This window comes from Octopus bimaculoides, chromosome 2 (genome assembly GCF_046866305.1).
Source record: "Octopus bimaculoides isolate indiv1 chromosome 2, ASM4686630v1, whole genome shotgun sequence".
Lineage (NCBI taxonomy): Eukaryota > Metazoa > Mollusca > Cephalopoda > Octopoda > Octopodidae > Octopus > Octopus bimaculoides.
Window position 1 is genome coordinate 41,369,177 of NC_142929.1, and position 22,470 is coordinate 41,391,646.

At 37.3% G+C, this 22,470-nt stretch overlaps 1 protein-coding gene across 26 annotated transcripts in view; it reads left to right on the top strand.

The window, feature by feature from the left end:
* Nucleotides 1–22,470, top strand: part of LOC106884224 (GTPase-activating Rap/Ran-GAP domain-like protein 3) — a 1,447,782-nt gene that overhangs the window by 1,386,618 nt on the left and 38,694 nt on the right. For all 26 annotated transcript variants that reach the window (XM_089343952.1, XM_089343984.1, XM_089343968.1 and 23 more), the window contains 9 exons: nt 266–329; nt 2,575–2,622; nt 4,143–4,241; nt 8,449–8,562; nt 10,249–10,412; nt 12,340–12,489; nt 13,864–13,930; nt 16,928–17,008; nt 17,636–17,754. In XM_089343952.1, coding sequence (XP_089200078.1) covers nt 266–329; nt 2,575–2,622; nt 4,143–4,241; nt 8,449–8,562; nt 10,249–10,412; nt 12,340–12,489; nt 13,864–13,930; nt 16,928–17,008; nt 17,636–17,754 — 906 coding nt within the window. The remainder of the gene's footprint in view (nt 1–265; nt 330–2,574; nt 2,623–4,142; nt 4,242–8,448; nt 8,563–10,248; nt 10,413–12,339; nt 12,490–13,863; nt 13,931–16,927; nt 17,009–17,635; nt 17,755–22,470) is intronic.

The following is a 22,470-nucleotide window of genomic DNA, read 5'->3' on the forward strand; positions in this document are numbered from 1 at the left end:
CACTGGTGCCAAGCTGTATCGGCCTTTGCTTTTCCTTTGGATAACATCTGTGGTGTGGAGAGTGGGAGGCTGGTATGCATGGGCAACTGTTGGTCTTCCATAAACAACCTTGCCCGGACTTGTGCCTCAGACTACCATGCCTCAGACTACTGAACCCAGAACCAGGTGGTTGGTAAGCAAGCTACTTACCACACAGCCGTTTGTATTTTGTTTTTGTTGGGGTTTTTTTTACTAATACTGTGTTTTTGTTGTTCTCCCTCTGTAGCCATGGGAACCACAAATCTACTACAGTGAATTCCCTCACCATATTACTTGTGCTGATTCATGGGGTAAGTTACAACTGCTTCCATTTTTTTCTTTTTCTTTTTAACAATTCAATATGTCAAGAGATTTGAATTTTTGTAAGACATTTTGTCAAATTTCTTTTAATACTAAGAATTGCGTCATTGTTTTATGAGCCCTCAATTTCATCATCATCATCACCATCATCATCATCATCAATATCATCATTATTGTTTTAATGTATACTTTTCCATGCTTGCATGGTCAGACAGAATTTATGGAAGCAGATTTTTTTATGACCAGAAACCCTTCCTGTTGCCAACATTCACTTGTTTACAAGCCCATCATGTGTGTGTGTGTGTGTGTGTTATTGTCTCTGTGCCTTGACATCACATGGTAGTTGTAAGCCAATGTCACCATCATGCAAGTGGTGAATCCTTCATTCCCAATCTTCCATGAAAACATGCCTGATTATGGAGAATATTAGCTTGCTTGGAAACAGATGAGGGTTGGCAAGAGCAAAGGCATCTGGCCATTGAAATTTCATCTCAACGAATTTCATCTGACCAATGCAAACATAGAAAAGTGGACATTCAGACAAATTGTTGCACCAATTTATGGAGAAAAATAGACTCCAGAACAGATATAGATTAGTTGTTTGAGAATGTATTACACGCAACGTGATTGGACCTTCAATCCAAATCCCGTGCCATACTCAACCAATCACAACATAGGACTCAACCAATGTTCAAATCTTACATGATTGGTAAATCGACCAATCATCATTGTCAGTAGCAATCACTAATCAAAATTCTCTCAATGAAGAAAAATTAGCATTACTCTTTTACGTGTTTCAGTCATTTGACTGTGGCCATGCTGGTCTAGTCAAAGAAATTGACCCCTGGACTTATTCTTTGTAAGCCTAGTACTTAGGTTATCAGTTTCTTTTGCTGAACTACTATGTTATGGGGTCATAAACACACCAACATTGGCTGTCAAGCAATGGTGGGGAAGACAAACACAGACACAGACACACTCAGACATAAAAATATACATACATAGGCGTAGGAGTGGCTGTGTGGTAAGTAGCTTGCTTACGAGCCACATGGTTCCGAGTTCAGTCCCACTGCGTGGCACCTTGGGCAAGTGTCTTCTACTATAGCCTCGGGCCGACCAAAGCCTTGTGAGTGGATTTGGTTGACAGAAACTGAAAGAAGCCTGTCATATATATATATATATATATATATATATATATATATATATATATATATGTATATGTATATGTGTGTGTATATGTTTGTGTGTCTGTGTTTGTCCCCTCTCCCCCCAACATTGCTTGACAACCGATGCTGGTGTGTTTACGTCCCCCATAACTTAGCGGTTCAGCAAAGAGACCGCTAGAATAAGTACTAAGCTTACAAAGAATAAGTCCTGGGGTCGATTTGCTTGACTAAAGGCGGTGCTCCAGCATGGCCACAGTCAAATGACTGAAACAAGTAAAAAAGTCAAGAGTATATATATATATATATATATGTGTGTATGTGTGTGTGTGTGTGTGTATACAATGGACTTCTTTCAATTTCCATCTACCAAATCCACTTACAAGGCTTTGGTTGGCCTGAGGCTATAGTAGAAGACACTTGCCCAAGGTGCCACACAGTGGGACTGAACCCAGAACCATGTGGTTGGGAAGCAAGCTTCTTACCACACTGCCACCATCATATTCTTTTTGTTTTATTCTTTCTTTTGCTTTGTTTTTTAAATATCAATAAAGCTTGTGTTAAATCTAAAAGTTTATAAACACTACTTGCCTACTTACTTTAATCAATGATTAATGACCATAATTATTCATATCCATTATAGCCTTCTTCAATGAATTTTGACTCTACACAAATTACTCTTCAACTTAAGCCAAAAACATTTCAAATTCAATAATTATCATTCTTTCGCTCAAGGGAAAATATTTAATATTTAAATAGTTTCATTTTGTATTATTTTTTGTGGTGAGGAGGGTGTTTTTTTTTCTTTCCTTTTTGATTAAACTATCCTTTATTTTTATTGAGACAATTTTGTCAATGTAATGAAAATTTCTGACAGAATACTCTCACTTTACATTTTTTTTTCTCATATTTCTTTTGGAACTCAACCAGTTTTATTTGCATTCCAGTTGGAATGCAGCTAAAACACGGAGTGTCTTCTTTTTCCATTAATAAAATTTATATCCCATTTTAAAAAAGAAAGAAGTATTGATTCACATTTATGGAATTTATTATATTTTAACTTATATTTCAGGGGACAAACTAATTGTTGCCACCGAAATTGGTTTAATGGTGCTGGAAGGTATGTGCTAATTTAAGAGGCTTTTTTGCTTGTTTTTTAATGTAATCATTATTAAATACAGTATATAAGATAGAGAACAGGCAGAATCATTAGCACGCCAGACAAAATGCTTTGTGGCATTACTTGCAGCTCTATGTTCTGAGTTAACATTGAGCACTGGGGTTGGTGTAATCAACTAATCCCATCCCCCAAAATCTCAGGCTTTGTGCTTATAGAAAGGATTATTAAATACCATAAAAAAATATCCATGTAATTTACACACTCTTCAGTCTTGACCAAGGAAGACCATCACTGACCATTGCCCATACAAAATGCCAGTAATGCCCTAGCATGAGGTTATTGTACCAGCAGTCAACTTCCTTGACGTTCATGTCTGCATCTTCCATGCTTGCAGTGGTGCCCTCCAACTTGATTTGGCATCAGATAGTCACCTCACCAATGATTGCAAGCCTAAAATTTTAGGTTCAATAAGGTTTACACAGTACCTCACAGACCCTCTCCAACCAAGTGACATGACCCAGAGACAAGTCAGGGCATGATATTCAGTTCCAGTATGGGTCACAGGCTCAGGTATGTGGGAGCACCATGATCTCAAGGGCAAGCAAAAGATCCTTAAAATGTTCAATGCCATTTCCTGCATTTCTGGTTTTTTATCAGAGTGATCTATTCCTAGAGACAAGCTTTAGCAAAAGCTAAGGGGGTGCCTCACTCCAAGCTGTCTTCTAGCATGCCAGACACAACTAAACTGGCAACACCACTAGGCTTGTCTGGGGAGGAGGGTTCTTAGAAACCTAGCAGAACTAAAAACAAGACTTGTCAAAAGGACATACAAGAATACATACATACATACATACATGCACACATGCACACATGTACACACACACAATTACATACATACATACAACTAGGGATAAACCAAGAGCAAAACAGTTGGATAATATCTAAAGTTTCAGTTGTGGAGGCATGTGGATTAGTGAGTAGGGTGTTGAACTCATGATCATAAGATTGTGGTTTCGATTCCTGGACCGGGCTACGTATTGTGTTCTTGAGCAAAACACTTCATTTCACATTCCTCCTGTCCACTTAGCTGGCAAAAACAAGTAATCCTGTGATGAACCGGTGTCCTGTCCAGGTGGGGAATTTATATGCCATGAAAAGCAGGAAACCGGCCCTTATGAGTCGACATGACTCAAGAAGCTAACTTTACTATGCCTTTATAATCTCAGTTGGTTATGCTTGAGAATATCAGCAAAAAGTCTAATGACAGTTGCTTCTGATGGAATCCCTATGAAAAAGGTGACTGAAGACTCTACCTCCATGATTCTCCAAGGAATAGTGACAGAGAGGATGGATGGATGGAAATTTATCACTATTTCTATATTTTAACAGAAGTAGAATATATCTGTCTTTGGAGTTTTTTTTTTCTTTTTCACTTTTCTATTTATTTAAAATAACAATCTGTTGAACTTGCTATTTCCCAATTAATTAATAAAGTACATCATTATAATGTATTTTTCCAGAGGGAGTTTCACCAAGGCTTGTCCTTGATAAAAGCATCAGTGCAAAACAAATCAACATCATTGAACAACATGGGCTGCTGTTAATAAGAGCTGACAAAGGTTAGTGATAAATATACTACATTTATACACGTGTTCTTTGTTATACCACTGGTGTTTAGGTTTTGACATTACATGTATGTGTGTATGTTGTTTACACACACACACACACACACACACACACACACACATACACACACACACACACACACTCAAAGCGGGAGAGATAGATATATATATATATATACACATATATATATATATTGGGTTGGTGCATAATTATTGCAGTTTTTTTTCAACAAATTTTATTCAACAAAAACAATAACATGTAACAAAAATATCTTTAAATGATTATTCCGGTGCATATTCACCATCTTACTTCAATTACTGCTTCCCATTTGTTTGGCAGATGGTCAGACCATCATTTAAAGATTTTTTTTGTTAAATATTGTTATTGTTTTTGTTGCAAAAAAGCCACAATAATTATGCACCAACCCCCAATTTTTTCCTTTTTTTTTTATTGCCTTGATAACTGACAAGATGCCAGAGCAGGTTTCCGCCCAAAACTTGTAGGTTTATTATGGCAACCAAATAATTGTCACATATCATATTACAGATAAATTCCTCTATTTACATAATATTGAGGTCTCATTCATTCTTTTGTTGTCATACCATTACTATTAATATCTATATATACAGGGTGCAATGGGTAAATTGTCACCATTTTATACTTTTAATTTTGTGCATGCATATTTTTTGTTCTTAATTTTGTCAACTACACAGTATAGTAGGATCAGTTGGGCACTGTCTGTGAGAAAAACAACATCATTACGCAATTCATTCTGTCAGAAATTTGGAAACGACATGCTGTACTGCTTGGCATTCACACCAGAAACTCCAATACGAACATTTCAGAGGGTGTGGGTGTCAATCTGAGGACAGTGCAATATGAGGATACATACTGAAAGTGATAAAAATCAAACATCCAGTCAACATCATGGTGTTTAGAGTAATCACTAGTGATGGTGACGTTATGCCTCCATTCATCTTCCTACATGGCCTCAAACTCAACACTGAGGCCTACAAGTGCCTGGAGGAGGTAGTGCTGCTCTGGGTCAAGAGAGTGGCTGCTGGAAGACCCTATATCTGGCAACAGGACTCTGCATCATGCCACATAAGCAGGAGAACCCAGTCATGGCTGTCAGACAATTTCTGCGACCACATCACCCCTAACATTTGGCTACTTGACTCACCAGACTGCAACCAACTTGATTATTATGTGTGGGGCACAGTTGAGTGAGAGATCAGCAAAACTCCTTGTAACACCAAAGATGAACTGAAGGCAAGAATTATGGCAGCATTCACCAACTTAAGCAAGGAGACCAGCTAAAAGAGTTGCAGGAAATTCCAAAATTGTCTGGAGGCTGTGGTTGAAGCCAATGGCGATTTTATTGAATAAATTTACCCTTTAGTATTTCAAAATATTTTAATGTTATTTTGATAAATATATCTGTTAAAATGAGATGTCAGTGTTATTTTCATTTTTGCGTAATTTAGACAACAGTTTATTCACCGCACCCTGAATATATGTGTATGTGTGTGTGCCATTATTCAGTTTTATTTCAAGATTTCTTGCCAATAGAGAAGGAGTTGGTTTCTAACCTAGAACCATGGCCCCTTCCTTGCAATTTCAACAACATCAACAGAATTTTTTTGTATGCATGTATGTATACATGCAGATTTGTATGTTTTGTTTTGTGTATGTCTTTTCATGCATATACTTATCTAGACATACTCATATATACTTAAATAATAAACTTCTGGTAAGTTTTACAAATTTTTACAGTTCCAGTGATGGCTTGGATCTGTAGTCTTCAAATCAGCTTTCTCCTTTCTGGTGTGTGTGTGTGTGTGTGTGTGTGTGTGTGTGTGTGCGTGTGCGTGCGCACGCGCCATTCTGTCTGTGTCTTTATGTTCATCTTCAGAAATGTGCATGGCTGTAAAAGTAGCCACATACATTGAAGAGTCAGAAAGATTGGCTGTGAATACACACTTATATTTGTTGTTAAAATTTATGTGCCATAAATTGCTTAAACATCTACAATACACAAGACACGTTAATTTCTTCTTTGTTTCTTTTACAATTCCTAGTAATATTTGATAATAAAAAATAGAATAGGATTATTTTTTTATATACATCAAATGGATATGGAAGTCAAGTAAGGCAGCAAGGTTGCCTTTCAGCTTGCAAGACTATGAGCCCCAGTGGGATACGTTATATGCTAGGAGATGAGGAAAAGTATGGCAAACAGTGCCACAGTAGAACAGGTTTCATGCTGTAAGGTAGCTACATGACTACTTACATTTTAGAAGAGAGGGTAGGAGTAATTGAGCAGAGCTGGAAAGCAATAAAAATAGTTGTGGTGAGGAGTCAGGGTAGATCTTCAAGGTACAATGCAGGTAGGAATGGGTGGGACAGAGGGGCCAGAAGTGGGTGGATGGAGGTTGCAGGACAGTGGTGGGTGAGAGATGGGGAATGGGGGAGGAAGTGGAGGTAAGCAAACACCAACAATACAAGAGTTAGGTGAGGGAAGGGAGGAAGTAGGAGATGACTGACAGTGCAGAGTAGCAGAATATTAATGGTGATGCAGTAGACAGGAGGACAAGAGAAATCACATGATATTGGGTAGGTTACAGGAGTAGGTGAGAAAGAGAAAAGCAGGCACAGTGCATTAGCTATGTAAGAGACATATCATCATCATCATCATCATTTAACGTCCACTTGCCATGCTGGCATGGGTTAGATGGTTTGATACGGAGCTGGTTATCAGGGAGCTGTCCAGACTCCAATTGTCTGTTGTGGCATGGTTTCAATGGATGGATGGTTTTTTTAATGCCAACCACTTAACAGAGAGTGTGCTGGGAGCTTTTTATGTGGCACCAACCTGAAAGGACAAGCCTGTATATATATATATACATATGCATATAGGTGCAGGAGTGGCTGTGTGGTAAGTAGCTTGCTTACCAACCACATGGTTCTGGGTTCAGTCCCACTACGTGGCACCTTGAGCAAGTGTCTTCTACTATAGCCTTGGGCCAACCAAAGCCTTGTGAGTGGATTTGGTAGACGGAAACTGAAAGAAGCCTGTCGTATATATGTATATATGTATATGTGCGTATATATGTTTGTGTGTCTGTGTTTGTCCCCCCCTCCCCCAACATCACTTGACAACCAATGGTGGTGTGTTTACGTCCCCGTAACTTAGCGATTCGGCAAAAAGAGACCGATAGAATAAGTACTAGGCTTACAAAGAATAAGTCATGGGATCGATTTGCTCAACTAAAGGCAGTGCCCCAGCATGGCTGCAGTCAAATGACTGAAACAAGTAAAAGAGTAAAAGAGAGAGAGAGAGAGAGAGCATGTGTATATGTGTATGTATGTGTGTGTGTCTGCTTATACGTACATATATATATATATATATATATGACTATATTCTTTTGCGTGTTTTGTCTTGATTTTGTCAAATAGCCAAAAGGCTTTCTGTGTAATAAAAACACTTGTATCATTTATTATATGTTTATTTTTTCAATACTGTCCTTGCTTTTTTTATTTTATTATATTTTCTCATTCTCCTAATAACTTCTCCTTTTTACAGTTCGGTCTAGAGACACCATTTTCTTTTTTTTTTTTTTTGTTCATACTTGTCTCAATTTGTTCTTCATGCTCCTGCATTTATAACCCACCAGCTTCTGATGTTGACACTACCAAATTGGACAATATTAGAGATAAGGTGTCAAAACTGTAATGATTTTTTTTTTATCAATAACAGATGAGGAGTGAAATGAGGAATGGCTGTATCCTCTGTGTGTTTTTTCCTGTTTTCTGTATGTTCCTTCATCATCCTCCCATGCCTCATTTTACTATATGTGTGTGTATGATTCTGTATATATATATATATGTGTGTGTGTGTGTGTGCGTGTGTGTCTGTGTGTGTGTGTGTCTGTGTGTGTCTGTGTGTGTGTGTGTGTGTGTGTATTATATACATATATATATGTTATATTATATTATATTATATTATATTATATTATACACACACACATACACACATTCACACATAAATATGTATATATGTGGATAAGAAATGAATAAAATATCTTGCTATGTTCTTTTTTTTAATGCGTTCTTGATGTTTTAGAAACCACACACACACACATATCTATATATATATATATATATAATACATTTGTTCATACTTTCTTTATATTTTAGGAAAAGATGGTAAAGTTTATGTATTTAGGTTAAGTGACTTTGAAGGTGTGGAAAATGAGTTTGTCGTAAAATCTAAATCTGACTGCAAGGACAATCGACTTGAAGGTACAAAAGGTAAATATCAGGTATTTCATTTGTTCAATATTGCAGCACATAATTAATTAATTAATTTATACATTGAATATTTGGAGTGAATGCGCATGGCCTAATAGTTAGGCTGTTAAGTTATGGGTTTGATTCTTGGAGCAAGCAGTGTGCTATATCCTTTAAATAGGGTACTTTATTTTATGTTGTTCCAGTGTACTCAGCTGAAAATGAGTACCTGTGGTCTCATTCAAGAGGGAGACTTGTACTCTCAGTGTAAGTGCTTTGAAAATCTGGATAAGCTCCAAGCCTTATGAGCCTTTAGAGTTGAATCATAAAAGAAGTTAAAGAAATACATACGTACACACACACACACACACACACACACACTCACACACACATACATACATAATACATACATGCATACCTACATACATACATACATACATACATGCATGCATGCATACATACATACATACAATCATACATAAATACATACATACAAACATACATACATACATACATACATACATACATACATACATACATATATACAAACATACATACATGCATTTAAAGTGGCAAGCTGGCAGAAACGTTAGCACACCGGGCGAAATGCTTAGCGGTATTTCGTCTGCCACTACGTTCTGAGTTCAAATTCCGCCAAGGTCGACTGCTTTTCATCCTTTCGAGGTTGATTAAATAAGTACCAGTTACACACTGGGTTCAATATAATCGACTTAATCCATGTGTCTGTCCTTGTTTGTCCCCTCTGTGTTTAGCCCCTTGTGGGCAGTAAGGAAATAATGCATACATACATACATACATACATACATCATTATTAAACTTCTTTTATAAATTTCCTTATAACGTGATGGGCTGGCAGAATCGTTAGTGCTTCAGACAAAACGCTTAGCAGCATTTCATCTGACTCTTTACATTCTGGGCTCAAATCCTTCCTAAGTCAAATTTGTCTTTTCATCTTTTTGGGATCAATAGCATAAAGTAACAGTCAAGTACTGAGGGTCAATGTAATTGATAAACCCTTTTCCCCTTTGCTTACTGGCCTTGTGCCAGAATTTTAAATCATTATTTCTGTTGTTATATAAGCTACGTGTGTAATATTTACTCATTGGACACTGAATCCCTGAACACCTACCGTTTAGCTTGCGTTGGGTTCTTAGGTTGAAAAACCTAGAAAGATAAGATTTTTATGAAATGCCACAAAGCAGTAGTGGTCCTAAAACCAGATTCTTGAGTTTCAGCCATAAAGCTTTACCAGTCCCAAAACCAGCTGAAAAGTTCCTGGCTTTGGGTAAAATAAAATACAGAAGGATTATTTAATTATGATTTTATTCAACACATTTCCTTCTTAGATTCACACACTTATTACAGCAGTCTTTCAGTTTTTTTCTAAGTCCTGTAAAAGCTCTCAGAATGTTTTAGGCCTCCAACCAGGCTTTTCAAGACACCCTTAAATCCAGGAACTTTTCAGCACTCCCTAATATAATCGCAAAAAATAATTGTGCTGCCCAGCTTAGGCCAGGCAGCAGCCATCATCACTGCCTGCAGTTACCTTCACTAAAAGTTCACCTGTTGAATTTCTCTTGTCAAGACTGATGTGTGTGTGTGTGTGTGTGTGTGCAGGCGTGCGCGCGAGTGTGTGTGTGTGTGTTTTGATGTTGGTTCAACTTTGTCACCCTTTTACATTTACAGGTTGCCACTTATATGCCATTAGTCGACAATGTGAATATCCTTTACGGCTAGCAGTTGCAGTCTCCAGGAAAATAGTGCTCTACTCTTGGAAACATCTCGTAACATTTACTAGCTGGTGCCCCAAAATTGAATTCGAGCCTGTTGATAGATTTAGTTTTGTTCAGGTAATATTTGTTGTTGTTGTTGTTGTTGTGGATAAGGTGGTGGGGCTTGCTCTTATTACTGTAATTATTGATTATTATATTGCATTATACACTTTTTAAAATTTTCCTCTTACAAATTAAAAGTTATATTAGAAGTTTTCCATCATGTATTCATTCACTAAATGTGTTTCGTAAGCATCATCATCATCACCACCACCACCACCACCACCACCATCATCATTATCATTACCACCATCATCATCATCATCATCATTACTATCTTCATTATCATCATCATCATCATCTAGCATCCATATTCCATGCTGGCATGAGATGCATGGTTGAACAGGATCCAACAGGTCTGCAGACAGTATCTAGTTCCAATGTCTGTTTCAACATGGCTTCTACAGCCAGATGCCCTTCTTAATGCCAACCACTTTTACAGAGTGTACTGAGTGTTTATTCATGTCATCAACACCAGTAAAGTCACCAAGTCACTTGCAAAACAAACTAGCTCCTTGATTGAGGAAGTGTAATATTAAGGGAGGTGGCTTATGCCAGGTGTTGAGAAGCATGAGGGATACATGGCTACTCCAGCTGCAGAATGAAAGATCAGGGTGATGAGTCATCAGGATGTACCCTCAAGGTACAAGAGAATAAATGTCAGGATATCCAGACACTTCATCCCCACCATTTTTTCTAAATCAACATTTGGTTTTCCTTGATATGTTATGTACACTATTCACACTAGTCAAACTGGTGTCTTCATCTTCATTGTTACTTTTACTGTTTCGGCTGTTATATGCTCCAGCTCCAGCCTTCTTCAGGTGTCTTGTGATTCTCCTTGGTGCCTTTCCTGGGGTTGAACTTAGAACCTCTAGGTAACTGCACTGCATTAACCAATGTCTTTATCCATTGTAGTATGCCTGTAGGCAGTGGCAGAGTGAATTTTTAAGGTTTATCAACCTCCATTAACGTCATGCCAGCTCTGTACTGATTGGATAATTGCTTGCTTTACTTGCTTAATGCTCTTGCTTGATGGGGGCTGGGGTCATCCCAGGTTAGTGGTCCCAGAAACATCATCAAGTGTAGAGCTGACCAGGTCTACCAGTGCTCTCCATCACTGATGGTCCCGTGCTAGCTCCTCTGCATCCTCCAAAGTGAGGTTAAACCTCTGGTGATCTTCCTTCATTACATCCAGCTATCTGGTGTGGGGCCTGCATTGAGGCCTCTTCCAGCCAGCAGCTGCTGCAAAAAACGAGAATAAAGCCCTGGTAAGATGATACAATTCCATATTCCTGCAATGAGGAATTTCTATTATGTATACTGTTTACATTAGTCAAACTGGTGTCCTTATCTTAAGGGCATTTAGTGAAAACAACAATCGGTGAGGGCACCACCACTCCAGCTACTGTAAACAGAGTACATAATATGAATTTCTCATCTCAGAAATATAGAATTGTAGATATGGTTGATAAACACCATAGAATGAGCAAGCATTAAACTCTCAGATAACCAAATCAGCACATTGCCTTTGGTTCCCTGTTAAACCAGTTTTAGAACCTTTCCAACAACATGACAAAGGATCGCAATACCTAGTGTATTGCTGTACTCAAGAAGACTTGTCCTCCACTGAAGTCTTAAAGGCACATTCCCTTGATTAATATGAATGGCCTACAAGAGTCCTGTGCTGGTGTCACATAAAAGCACCCATGCCATGTTGAAAAGCACCCAGCACACACAGTAAAGTGGTTTGAGTTACGAAAGGGCAGTTGGAGTTAGAAACCAAACCAAAATCAGGCTGGAACTTGATGCAGCTCTCCAGCTTACCAGCTCTGGTCAAACCATCCAACCCATGCCAACATGGAAAGCAGACATTAAAGGATGACAATGGTGATGATTATGATGATGATGATGATAATGATGTATATACTGTTTCTGTTTGTAGGAAATACATACTGCTGAAGTCCCCACCATTCTGACATTAGTGGATGGTAAAGATGATAACTACATATGTGTTGGTTACAAAAATCAGTTTTCTGTGATCAATGAAAAGACTGGAGATTGTCATCCACTTTACCATGTTGAAGGCAATAGAGTAAGTATTGATAATTAATGATGTATTCGTTTACTTGTTTCAGCAATTTTGTATTATCGTTGTGTGATGAAGAAGTTCACTTCATAATCATGTAGACTAAGGTTCAGTCCTGCTGCACAGCATCTTCAGTAAATATTTTCTATGTAGCCTTGGGCTGACCGACAAACACCTCATGAGTGAAATTGGTTGATGGAAACTGCAGAAGCTCATCATATATGTATGTATATCAATTGAGAAACACATTAGCTGTTTGTTAATGCTACTACATAAACATTAACCTGAAGATTGTTATAAAAAATAAAAGTACTTGTAATATTGGAATATGTAAAACTGCAAAAATATATCTATTTATCTATGCACAATTTTACAAACTCCACAATTTATACATATATATATATACATATATATATATATATATATATATATATATATATATATATATATATATATATATATATATATATATATATCAAGTGCTGGTAAAATTCCCGAGATCCATGGACAAGTTCTCTCCAGCCGTCATTGTCTCTCATCATCACTGTCATGTCCTGTGTCTCTCAGAGACCAGTGTCTGCCCTTAGGGCATTAACATATGTCATCCTCGGTCTCCCTCTTCTAGTGTGTCCTTGTAGGGGATCCCACAGGAGCACTGAGTGCGGTATCAACTCTGAATGACAGTGAGCATGTCCAGCTAACCTCAGTCTCCTCTGTGTCATTTTCAAGTTAACTATTGGAAGGCTCTCATACAGCTCTGAGGTCTTCATCATCAGTGTATACAGCTTAATATTCAGAGCCATCCTCAGCATTCTCGTGTAGCACCCATCCACGTGAGTGGGTGCTACACACACACACACACACACACACAGATATATATATATATATATATATATATATATATATATATATATATAGTAAAGTAACAGTTTCCCATTGTCCTGGCATGTTTTTAGATGATTTCAAGGAAGACTAGAAATGACACCACTTGTATGATAGTGATGTGTACTTACAATGTAGAAACAAGGACGGACACACACACACACACACACACACACACACACACACAAATGTATGCACACACACACATACATACATACATATGTATGAAACAATATAATATAATTCATTGAAAATTTTAAGGAGACTATGACATTTTTAGCTGTATGTTTGTAGTTCATGATTAGAAAGAGCTTTATGTGTTGTATTTCCTTAGTATGTATATAACTATGTCAAGATACTGTTGAAAGAGTTTAGAGTTTGCCCTGCCCTGTTCCCTCAATGGTTAAACTGTCATAGTCCCAACTCTCAATCTCAGATTTCAAATTTATTTACTGCCAGACAAGTAACAAAATATATATTTCCTTTTTTGTTTTGCAGGTTAGTTTGGTGGCAGCTTTGGATATCTATGAAGATGATGAACCTGAATTATTACTCTGTTATAACCGTAGGTTTCATGCTGCTGCTATGCAGCCATTGTTTATATTCTATAGTGTTTGCAGGGGTTCTCAACCATTTTTTTAAATCTATGGACCCCTTTGATTACTATTTTATTTTAGTGGACCCCCATTCAATGTTTTAAAAATTATTTTTATGGAAACTTCTTTCAAAATTCCTATTTTGTTTTTCACAAATTAACTTGTGTAGGTTCAACTATGTAAAATGTTAGAGTAAGAAACCTAGCTGTTTTTCGCAATACATACCAATACATCTCAAGCGAAAAAAAATAGTATTGTGAATCCCCAGTTTACTATTTTATTACATGGACTCCCAAAAATATCTTATATGAACCCTCAGGGACTATATGGGCCCTGGTTGAGAATCACTGAGCTAAAAAATCAGGTTGTTTGGAGAAGGCTCATTGCCCATTGTACTGACAGCACAAGAGGATTTAGAAACAAAGTGAGCTAAACAATTACATATTGTATGTCAATTTAGACAGGCACATACACACATATACATAACTGGCACTCCATCAGTTATGGCAACGAGTATTCCAGTTGATTCGGTCGACTGAACAGCCTGCTTGTGAAATTAACATGCAAGGGGCTGAGCACTCCATAGACACACATGCCCTTAATATAGTTCTCAGGAAGATTCAGTGTGACATAGAATGTGACAAAGCTGGCCTTTTGAAATACAGGTACAACTCAATTTTTTGCCAACTGAGTGGACTGGAGCACTAAAGTGAAATAAAGCGTCTTGCTCGAGAACACAACACACTGCCAGATACCAAACTAATGACCTTACAATCTTATACCTACATTCACACACACTTATCAGATCTTGTCTAACCCATGCCGGCATGGAACATGAATGTTAAAAGATGATGATGATGGTGATGAGGAGGATGAGGAGGGGAGGAGGGTTCAATCTCAGACAAAATATGTTTTTTTTATATACATGAAGAAATATATTATGAGACTAAACAAACTCAACAATAAATGCCTCAAAGCATCTAAGGAGAACAATAACTCTAAATACAAACTGACACAGTGTAGATGAATTTCTTTACTCCTTGAGACGACCCCTCTGATTCTGATGACATGCTGTATTTTCAGGCATACCAGTCAACATAGTATTATATACTATTTTAGCGTAAATATTCAAACATCATCACTCTCTTTCCAAATCCTACAGCATTTCACATGACTTTTTGGTCCTCCAAAGTCATCTATCTGTATAAGTCAACCTATCTTTTTCAGCGGTTGTAAATTTTGGTCTGCAAAGTTTGATTTGTATGTTGGAAAAAACATGGTAATAAAAATCTGCTCGTCCATGTTCTAAAGTGATTGGCAATATGTGTGTGGGGGGGGGGGGGCATCCAGCTTTTAAAAGATGTCAAAATAAAAATAACTTTTTTCTCAGTTGCTGTGTGAACTAGATTACAAGGGACCGCAAAAAGAGACAAGACAGTCCAAGAGTCTTCCAACTCATGCTGGCATTGACGAAAAGACATAAAAACTATAATGATGATGATAAAGCTAATGATGACACTGATAATAAGTACAATGACGAGAACAATGGCAGTGGCTACAATGACTAGAACAGTGAAAATGATAGAAAAAAAATAGAGAGATTAAGTCTGAAGAAAAATAACATTCATCATCATCATCGTTTAACATCCGCTTTCCATGCTAGCATCGGTTGGACGATTTGACTGAGGACTGGTGAAACCGGATGGCAACACCAGGCTCCAATCTAATTTGGCAGAGTTTCTACAGCTGGATGCCCTTCCTAACGCCAACCACTCAGAGAGTGTAGTGGGTGCATATTATTGTAAGAGAGACGATTGCGCTGGTATGGACATGTGGTGAGAATGGAGGAGGATAGCTGCGTGAAAAAGTGCCACACCCTAACAGTTGAGGGAACCCGTGGAAGAGGTAGGCCCAGGAAGACCTGGGCTGAGGTGGTGAGGCAAGACCTTCGTACATTGGGCCTCACCGAGGCGATGACTATGGACCGAGACCTTTGGAAATGGGCTGTGCGTGAGAAGACCCGGCAAGCCAAGTAAGATCGTTGCCAGTGCCCCTGGACTGGTTCTTGTGCGGGTGGCACATGAGATGCACCATTTTGAGCGTGGCCGTTGCCAGTACCGCCTGACTGGCTCCTGTAGGATTTTCGAGCGAGATCGTTGCCAGTGCCCCTGGACTGGCTTGTGCGGGTGGCACATAAAAGACACCATTTCGAGCGTGGCCGTTTTCGTGCGGGTGACACGTAAAAGCACCCACTACACTCTCTGAGTGGTTGGCGTTAGGAAGGGCATCCAGCTGTAGAAACTCTGCCAAATCAGACTGGAGCCTGGTGTTGCCATCCGGTTTCACCAGTCCTCAGTCAAATCGTCCAACCCATGCTAGCATGGAAAGCGGACGTTAAACGATGATGATGATGATGATGATGACATTTGCCTTTAAATGCATGTGTTTATGATTTATAATGTCCGGCAAGTATTTGTGTTTTGAAATGTCTACACATATATATATTTATGTTTTAAAATGTCTCATATGATTCATATATATATAGGGGTGGCTGTGTGGTAAAAAGCCTGCTTCCCAACCACATGGTTCCGGGTTCAGTCCAAAGCCACAGGCCGACCAAAGCCTTGTGAGTGAATTTAGTAGATAGAAATGAAAGAAGCTTGTCATATATATATGTGTATGTATTTGTGTGTCTGTGTTTGTTCCCCCACCATCACATGACAACCGATGTCAGTGTGTTTACGTCTCCATAACTTAGCAGTTCAGCAAAAAAGACCAACAGAGTAAGTACTAGACTTACAAAGAATAAGTCCTGAGGTCAATTTGTTTGACTAAAGGCAAATGACTGAAACAAGTAAAAGAATAAAAGAATATATATACATAAATATATATATATATATATATATATATATTTATTTATTTCAGGTTTTCTTTTTCTATGTTTTGTGTTTTTTTTTTTTCCATAGATATCAGTCATTTTCAAAAACTCCGTGAAGAAACTGTTCAAGATATGTATTTTCAGTGGAACTCAGAACCTCAAACAGTTGGTAAGATCATTTATAAATATACATGAATCTGTTGAATGTGCATGTGTATGTGCATATGTGTATGTGCATATGTGTATGTGCATATGTGTATGTGCATATGTGTATGTGCATATGTGTATGTGTGTGCATGTATGTGTGTGTTTGTATGTGTGTGTGTATGTGTATGTGCGTGTGTACATTTGGTGGCTTTACAAATGGGGAAAAGGAAACTCGGTATCTAAATTTACCATAGCTGAGTATATGAAAGGCGTTACTCAGAGGGATGAACACTTATTGAAATGTTTGAAAAATGCTATGGAATGTAACCCTAAGCCTCTGAGTAACTCTTATAGTATTCCTGCTAATATATATATGAGTGTGCCTGTGCATGTGTGTGTGTGTGTGTGTGTGTGTGTGTGTGTGTGTGTGTGTGTGCATGTCTGTGTGTATTTAATTAACATAAATATATAGATTCTAATTCAAATAATATACAGACTGTATACAGAAATTGTACTCCTAATTATTATGATTTCACTTATTTCAAACATCGTAATTTTGTGCTCCTAATTATTATGTACTCCTAATTGTTATGACTTCACTTATTTCAAATATCTTATTTCAAATTTCTTTTTCTTGCTTCCCTTCCAGTTTGTGCCTTTCCTTACGTAATGGCTTTCACCCAAGAATCTATTGAAATTCGTCTCATTATCAATGGCAACTTAGTACATACCATGTCAATGCCTGACCTCATGCTTGTTGCATCGAAAGTAAGTAAAACATTTGGTACCATTCTGTGATGGACTTTCCTGTCGAAGACAACATATGAGTCTTCAGTTTTTGCCGAACGACCTGCATAAATGCTTTGTTTATAGTGATCAAATGTATGTGTTGTACATTAGCTCACTCCCTTTAGCAAATCAACACTACCTGAACAGGTGCACGGTGTACCACACATCAGGTGTCGAAGTCATCACAGAGCAATGTGAGATGAAGTGTTTTGCTCATGAACACAACACAACACACCACTCAGTCTAGGAACTGAAACCACAGTCTTGCAATCATGAGTGCAATACCTTAACCGCTAGACCAGCGTTTCTAAACCGGGGTTCCCCTGAATCCTAGCATCCTACAAAAGGTTCCTAGGAGTTCCGCAAGATGGAGTGAGATAAGCTAATTCTAATTTCATGATCGTAATATTACTATACATTCACAACATATCATTGGTTATTGTAATATTGTAATATAGACATCATCCTAGCTAATCTATTATGTTATCAAAAAATATCACAACCATATATATATACATATATATATATATATATATATATATATATGTATGTATGTATGTATGTATGTATGTATGTATGTATGTATGTATGTATGTACGTGTGTGTGTGTGTGTGTGTGTGTGTGTGTGGAGGCGCGTGGCTTAGTGGTTAGGGTGTCAGCATCATGATCGTAAGATTGTGGTTTCAATTCCTGGACCGGGCAACGTGTTGTGTTCTTGAGCAAAACACTTCATTTCACGTTACTCCAGTCCACTCAGCTGGCAAAAATGAGTAACGCTGCGATGGACTGAGTCCTGTCCAGCTGGGGAACACATTTGCCATTGAAACTGGGAAACCGGGCCCCATGATCCTGGCTAGGCTTTAAAAGGGCACATTTATTTATATATATATATTATATTATTCTATAGATATTGTTATTAATTAACAATACTCGTAGACAAGCTAGACTCAAAGTGCTCAAGTTGAGCTAAGTTCCAATTTATAATTTGAGTGGAGGCAATATGAGCGGAAAACTAGAGGAACATGACTTATTATCCAGCAGAATATACAATATATATGCACACTTACTTTGACATTAATAAAGTGGCATAAAGCTCAACATAACAGAAGTATTAATAAGATACAAGCATATAGACATATACATATTTTTATAAGCCTGCAAATATCTAAAAATATTTAAAAACATTTATAAATACATAGGCATTAAAACAGATATATAAGTAAAATAAGTACAAAATATACACATAATAAGATATAAAAACGTCGATATTATATAAAAAATAGTTATAAGTTCACACGATATACTATATAGGAATAAACATTTAGAGGTCAGAATATAAGCACATAAAATATTTAAAAACACTTAGATATTTAAAAATATATATAAAAAAAATTTATGAATACATAGGCATTTTAAAATAGAAGACGATATGAAATAGGATATAGTAAATTATAAGTCCATAGGATATGTTATAAGGACTAACGATTTCAAGTTAGAACACAAAGCGCGTGGAAAGTGGAAAGTGTCAGACATTTTACAGCCTTAAACGGACATACTAAAATTAGAGACAATGTTCAATGGATCCACAAGTTTCATCGACAGGCCGTTTTGGAGACGTGTGAGTTAATATGACATGGATTTGATATTTTAAAAGAACCAGACACACCCCTCATCAGGATGCTCCACGAAAGACACCATGAAGACAAAACAAAAAGGGACAACTCACATAAACACGTTCCAACCAATATATATATAGAGGCGCAGGAGTGGCTGTGTGGTAAGTAGCTTGTTTACCAACCACATGGTTCCAGGTTCAGTCCCACTGTGTGGCACCTTGGGCAAGTGTTGTCTACTATAGCCTCGGGCCAATCAAAGCCTTGTGAGTGGATTTGGTAGATGCAAACTGAAAGAAACCCATCGTATGTATATATGTTTGTATGTGTGTCTGTGTTTGTCCCCACCAACATTGCTTGACAACCGAAAGTAGTGTGTTTACGTCCACATTACTAAGTGGTTCAGCAAAAGAGGCCGATAGATTAAGTACTAGGCTTACAAAGAATAAGTCCTGGGGTCAATTTGCTCGACTAAAGGCAGTGCTCCAGCATGGCCACAGTCAAATGTCTGAAACAAGCAAAAGAATGAAAGAATACATACACATATATATATATATATATATATATATATATATATGATATTTACCATGCGGACTATGATGAAAAAATATGAGAAAGATATAGTATATAATTTTTGGACTCAGGACGTAGCAACAGGCAAAACACCACTAAGCATTTCATCCAGCGTGCTAACAATTCTGCCAGCTCGCCACCTTAATAATAATAATAACAATAATAATAATAATAATTTAATTTTTTATTGCCCACAAGGGGAGCTAAACACAGAGGGGACAAACAAGGAGAGACAAAGGGACTAAGTCGATTATATCGGCCCCAATGCATAACTGGTACTTATTTAATCGACCCCGAAAGGATGAAAAGCAAAGTCGACCTCGGCGGTATTTGAACTCGGAACGTAACAGCAGACGAAATACCGCTAAGCATTTCGCCTGGCGTGCTAACAATTCTGCCATACACACACACACCAATAAGATCATTTTACATCAGTGTTTTCTGTGATTGAATTTGCTGGGCAAGTCTTGTTAAGCACATTACATCACCACCACTTATTGCAGCCACTTTTCATCTCCTTCATGAAATTCAATATCATGAGATCAACCTTCAACACATCATCCAACCACTCAACATTTTTTCCCTTGCTCTTCCTCTCCAGTAAGTTCCATCCATTTCAATAATGAAAGCTACTTAAAATGAAATACAACTTTGCACTATTTCACCCAACTACCATCCTTCATATGCATCACATCTATATACCAATGCAGTGTTTTCCTCTTCATATATCATATCTGATTACTCTTATGCCCAGTTGTTCTCTTAGGACATGTGCTCCATCATTCAAGTCCATTAAAATTACACATCTGGTTGTGAATATCAGGTTGGACAAAAGGGTCTGCTTTTGAGTTTTTTAAGCAAAAATATGACACAAGTTTTAAACACTAAGTAATTTATTCAATCAACAATGTAATCATTGTTTCATTCCAGTATCTTCTGAAATGTATCTTCCATTATTCCCTGCTCAAAGAATTCCCTATGTTTACTGGTGAAAAAAACTCTTCTGGGTGAACTTTTACATCCTCTTCAGAGTTGAAGGTCTGTCTTTTCAATGAATTTTGAAAAGATCAGATCAGATGGAAATCTGAAGGCACAAAGTCAGACAAATATGGAGGATGCAGCAAAATTTCCTAACCAAACCTCAGTAATTTCTGTTTCATCTACAAAGAAGTGTACAATCTAGCATTGTTGTGATATCCTATTTCATAGTCCTGTCTGTGAAAAAGACTGCACCCTTCCAATCCCACTGAATTGAAAGCATAACCTTCTTTGGATGAAGTTCTATTTTAGAGGTTGTTTGTCGTGATTTGCAGAGATCCCTCCTTGATCATCAGCACTTCACATTGCTACAAATGATTCATTTTTTTCATCCCCTCTCACCATTCTCTTAAAAAAAAAAGGATCATTTCTTCACATTTCTGCAATGAATCATAGATGGAAATCCTTTCAGCAAGGTTAGCCTCAATCAATTCATGTGGAACCCAAACATCAAGCCTGCTGACATAACCAAGTTGATGCAGATGGTTTAACACCTAATTTGTATATTTGGAGAATATCTGCAATTATTCGGGTCATATAATGTGAGTTAGTGTCGACTAACTCCTTCAGTTCTGTCACTGTTGGTCTCAGTTGGCCAACCAGAGCAAGGTGCATCTTGAACCGCAAAATTTCCTGATCGAAATTTAGAAAAACACTTTTGACACATATTCCATAACAACATCCTCTCCATACATTGCACATATCTTCCTGCAGGTTTCTGTTGTTTTCTTGCCTTTTTAGAAATAAAAAAGCACGAGGTGTTGATAATGTTCATTTTGGCTCTCCATTTTTGGTGTTATCCCAAACACACAGAACACAGCCTCTCTCATTGCAAGTTCATGTTAAACTTAGTCGAAGTGTCAAGTATCTAATGAGAGTGCATGCACAACGAACACACTGTACTTAGCTACTTATTAGAGTGCTTGAGGTTTAGTGTTGACAAAAACCAAACAGACTTTGTGGCCAACCCAATACTTGCTGCCTTTCTCTCTAGCCTTCATACATTATTCACACTTAGAGAATATGTTTTGCTACCATACAATATATTTCATATATAAGCATCACATAATCTACTCTTCACTCAGAGAGAGAATTCCTTTGTTATTAGCAATGCTAATAGCTTCCTTGATTTTTTCCATCTTGTTCATATCTTATATACTATGTTTTCAGAATATACTTCTTAACTGTTAGTTATAAAAGAAGCTTTCACTTACTTCTAGAGAGCCTTCTGTGCAGTAGACAGTATATTTATTTCATAATCTTTTACTGCAAACTACCTGAGTACAGCAATTACATTGTGATGATAGTAACATAAAACAAGTGTAAAATAAACCTAGTAAAATAAAGATTATTGCGTTGTAAAAATCATGTGTTAATAGATGATTGGGTCATAAAACCTATATATAAAGAGTGGTGATAATAATATAAAACACATATATAGCACAATATTTTTTTGTTTTATTCTTTTAA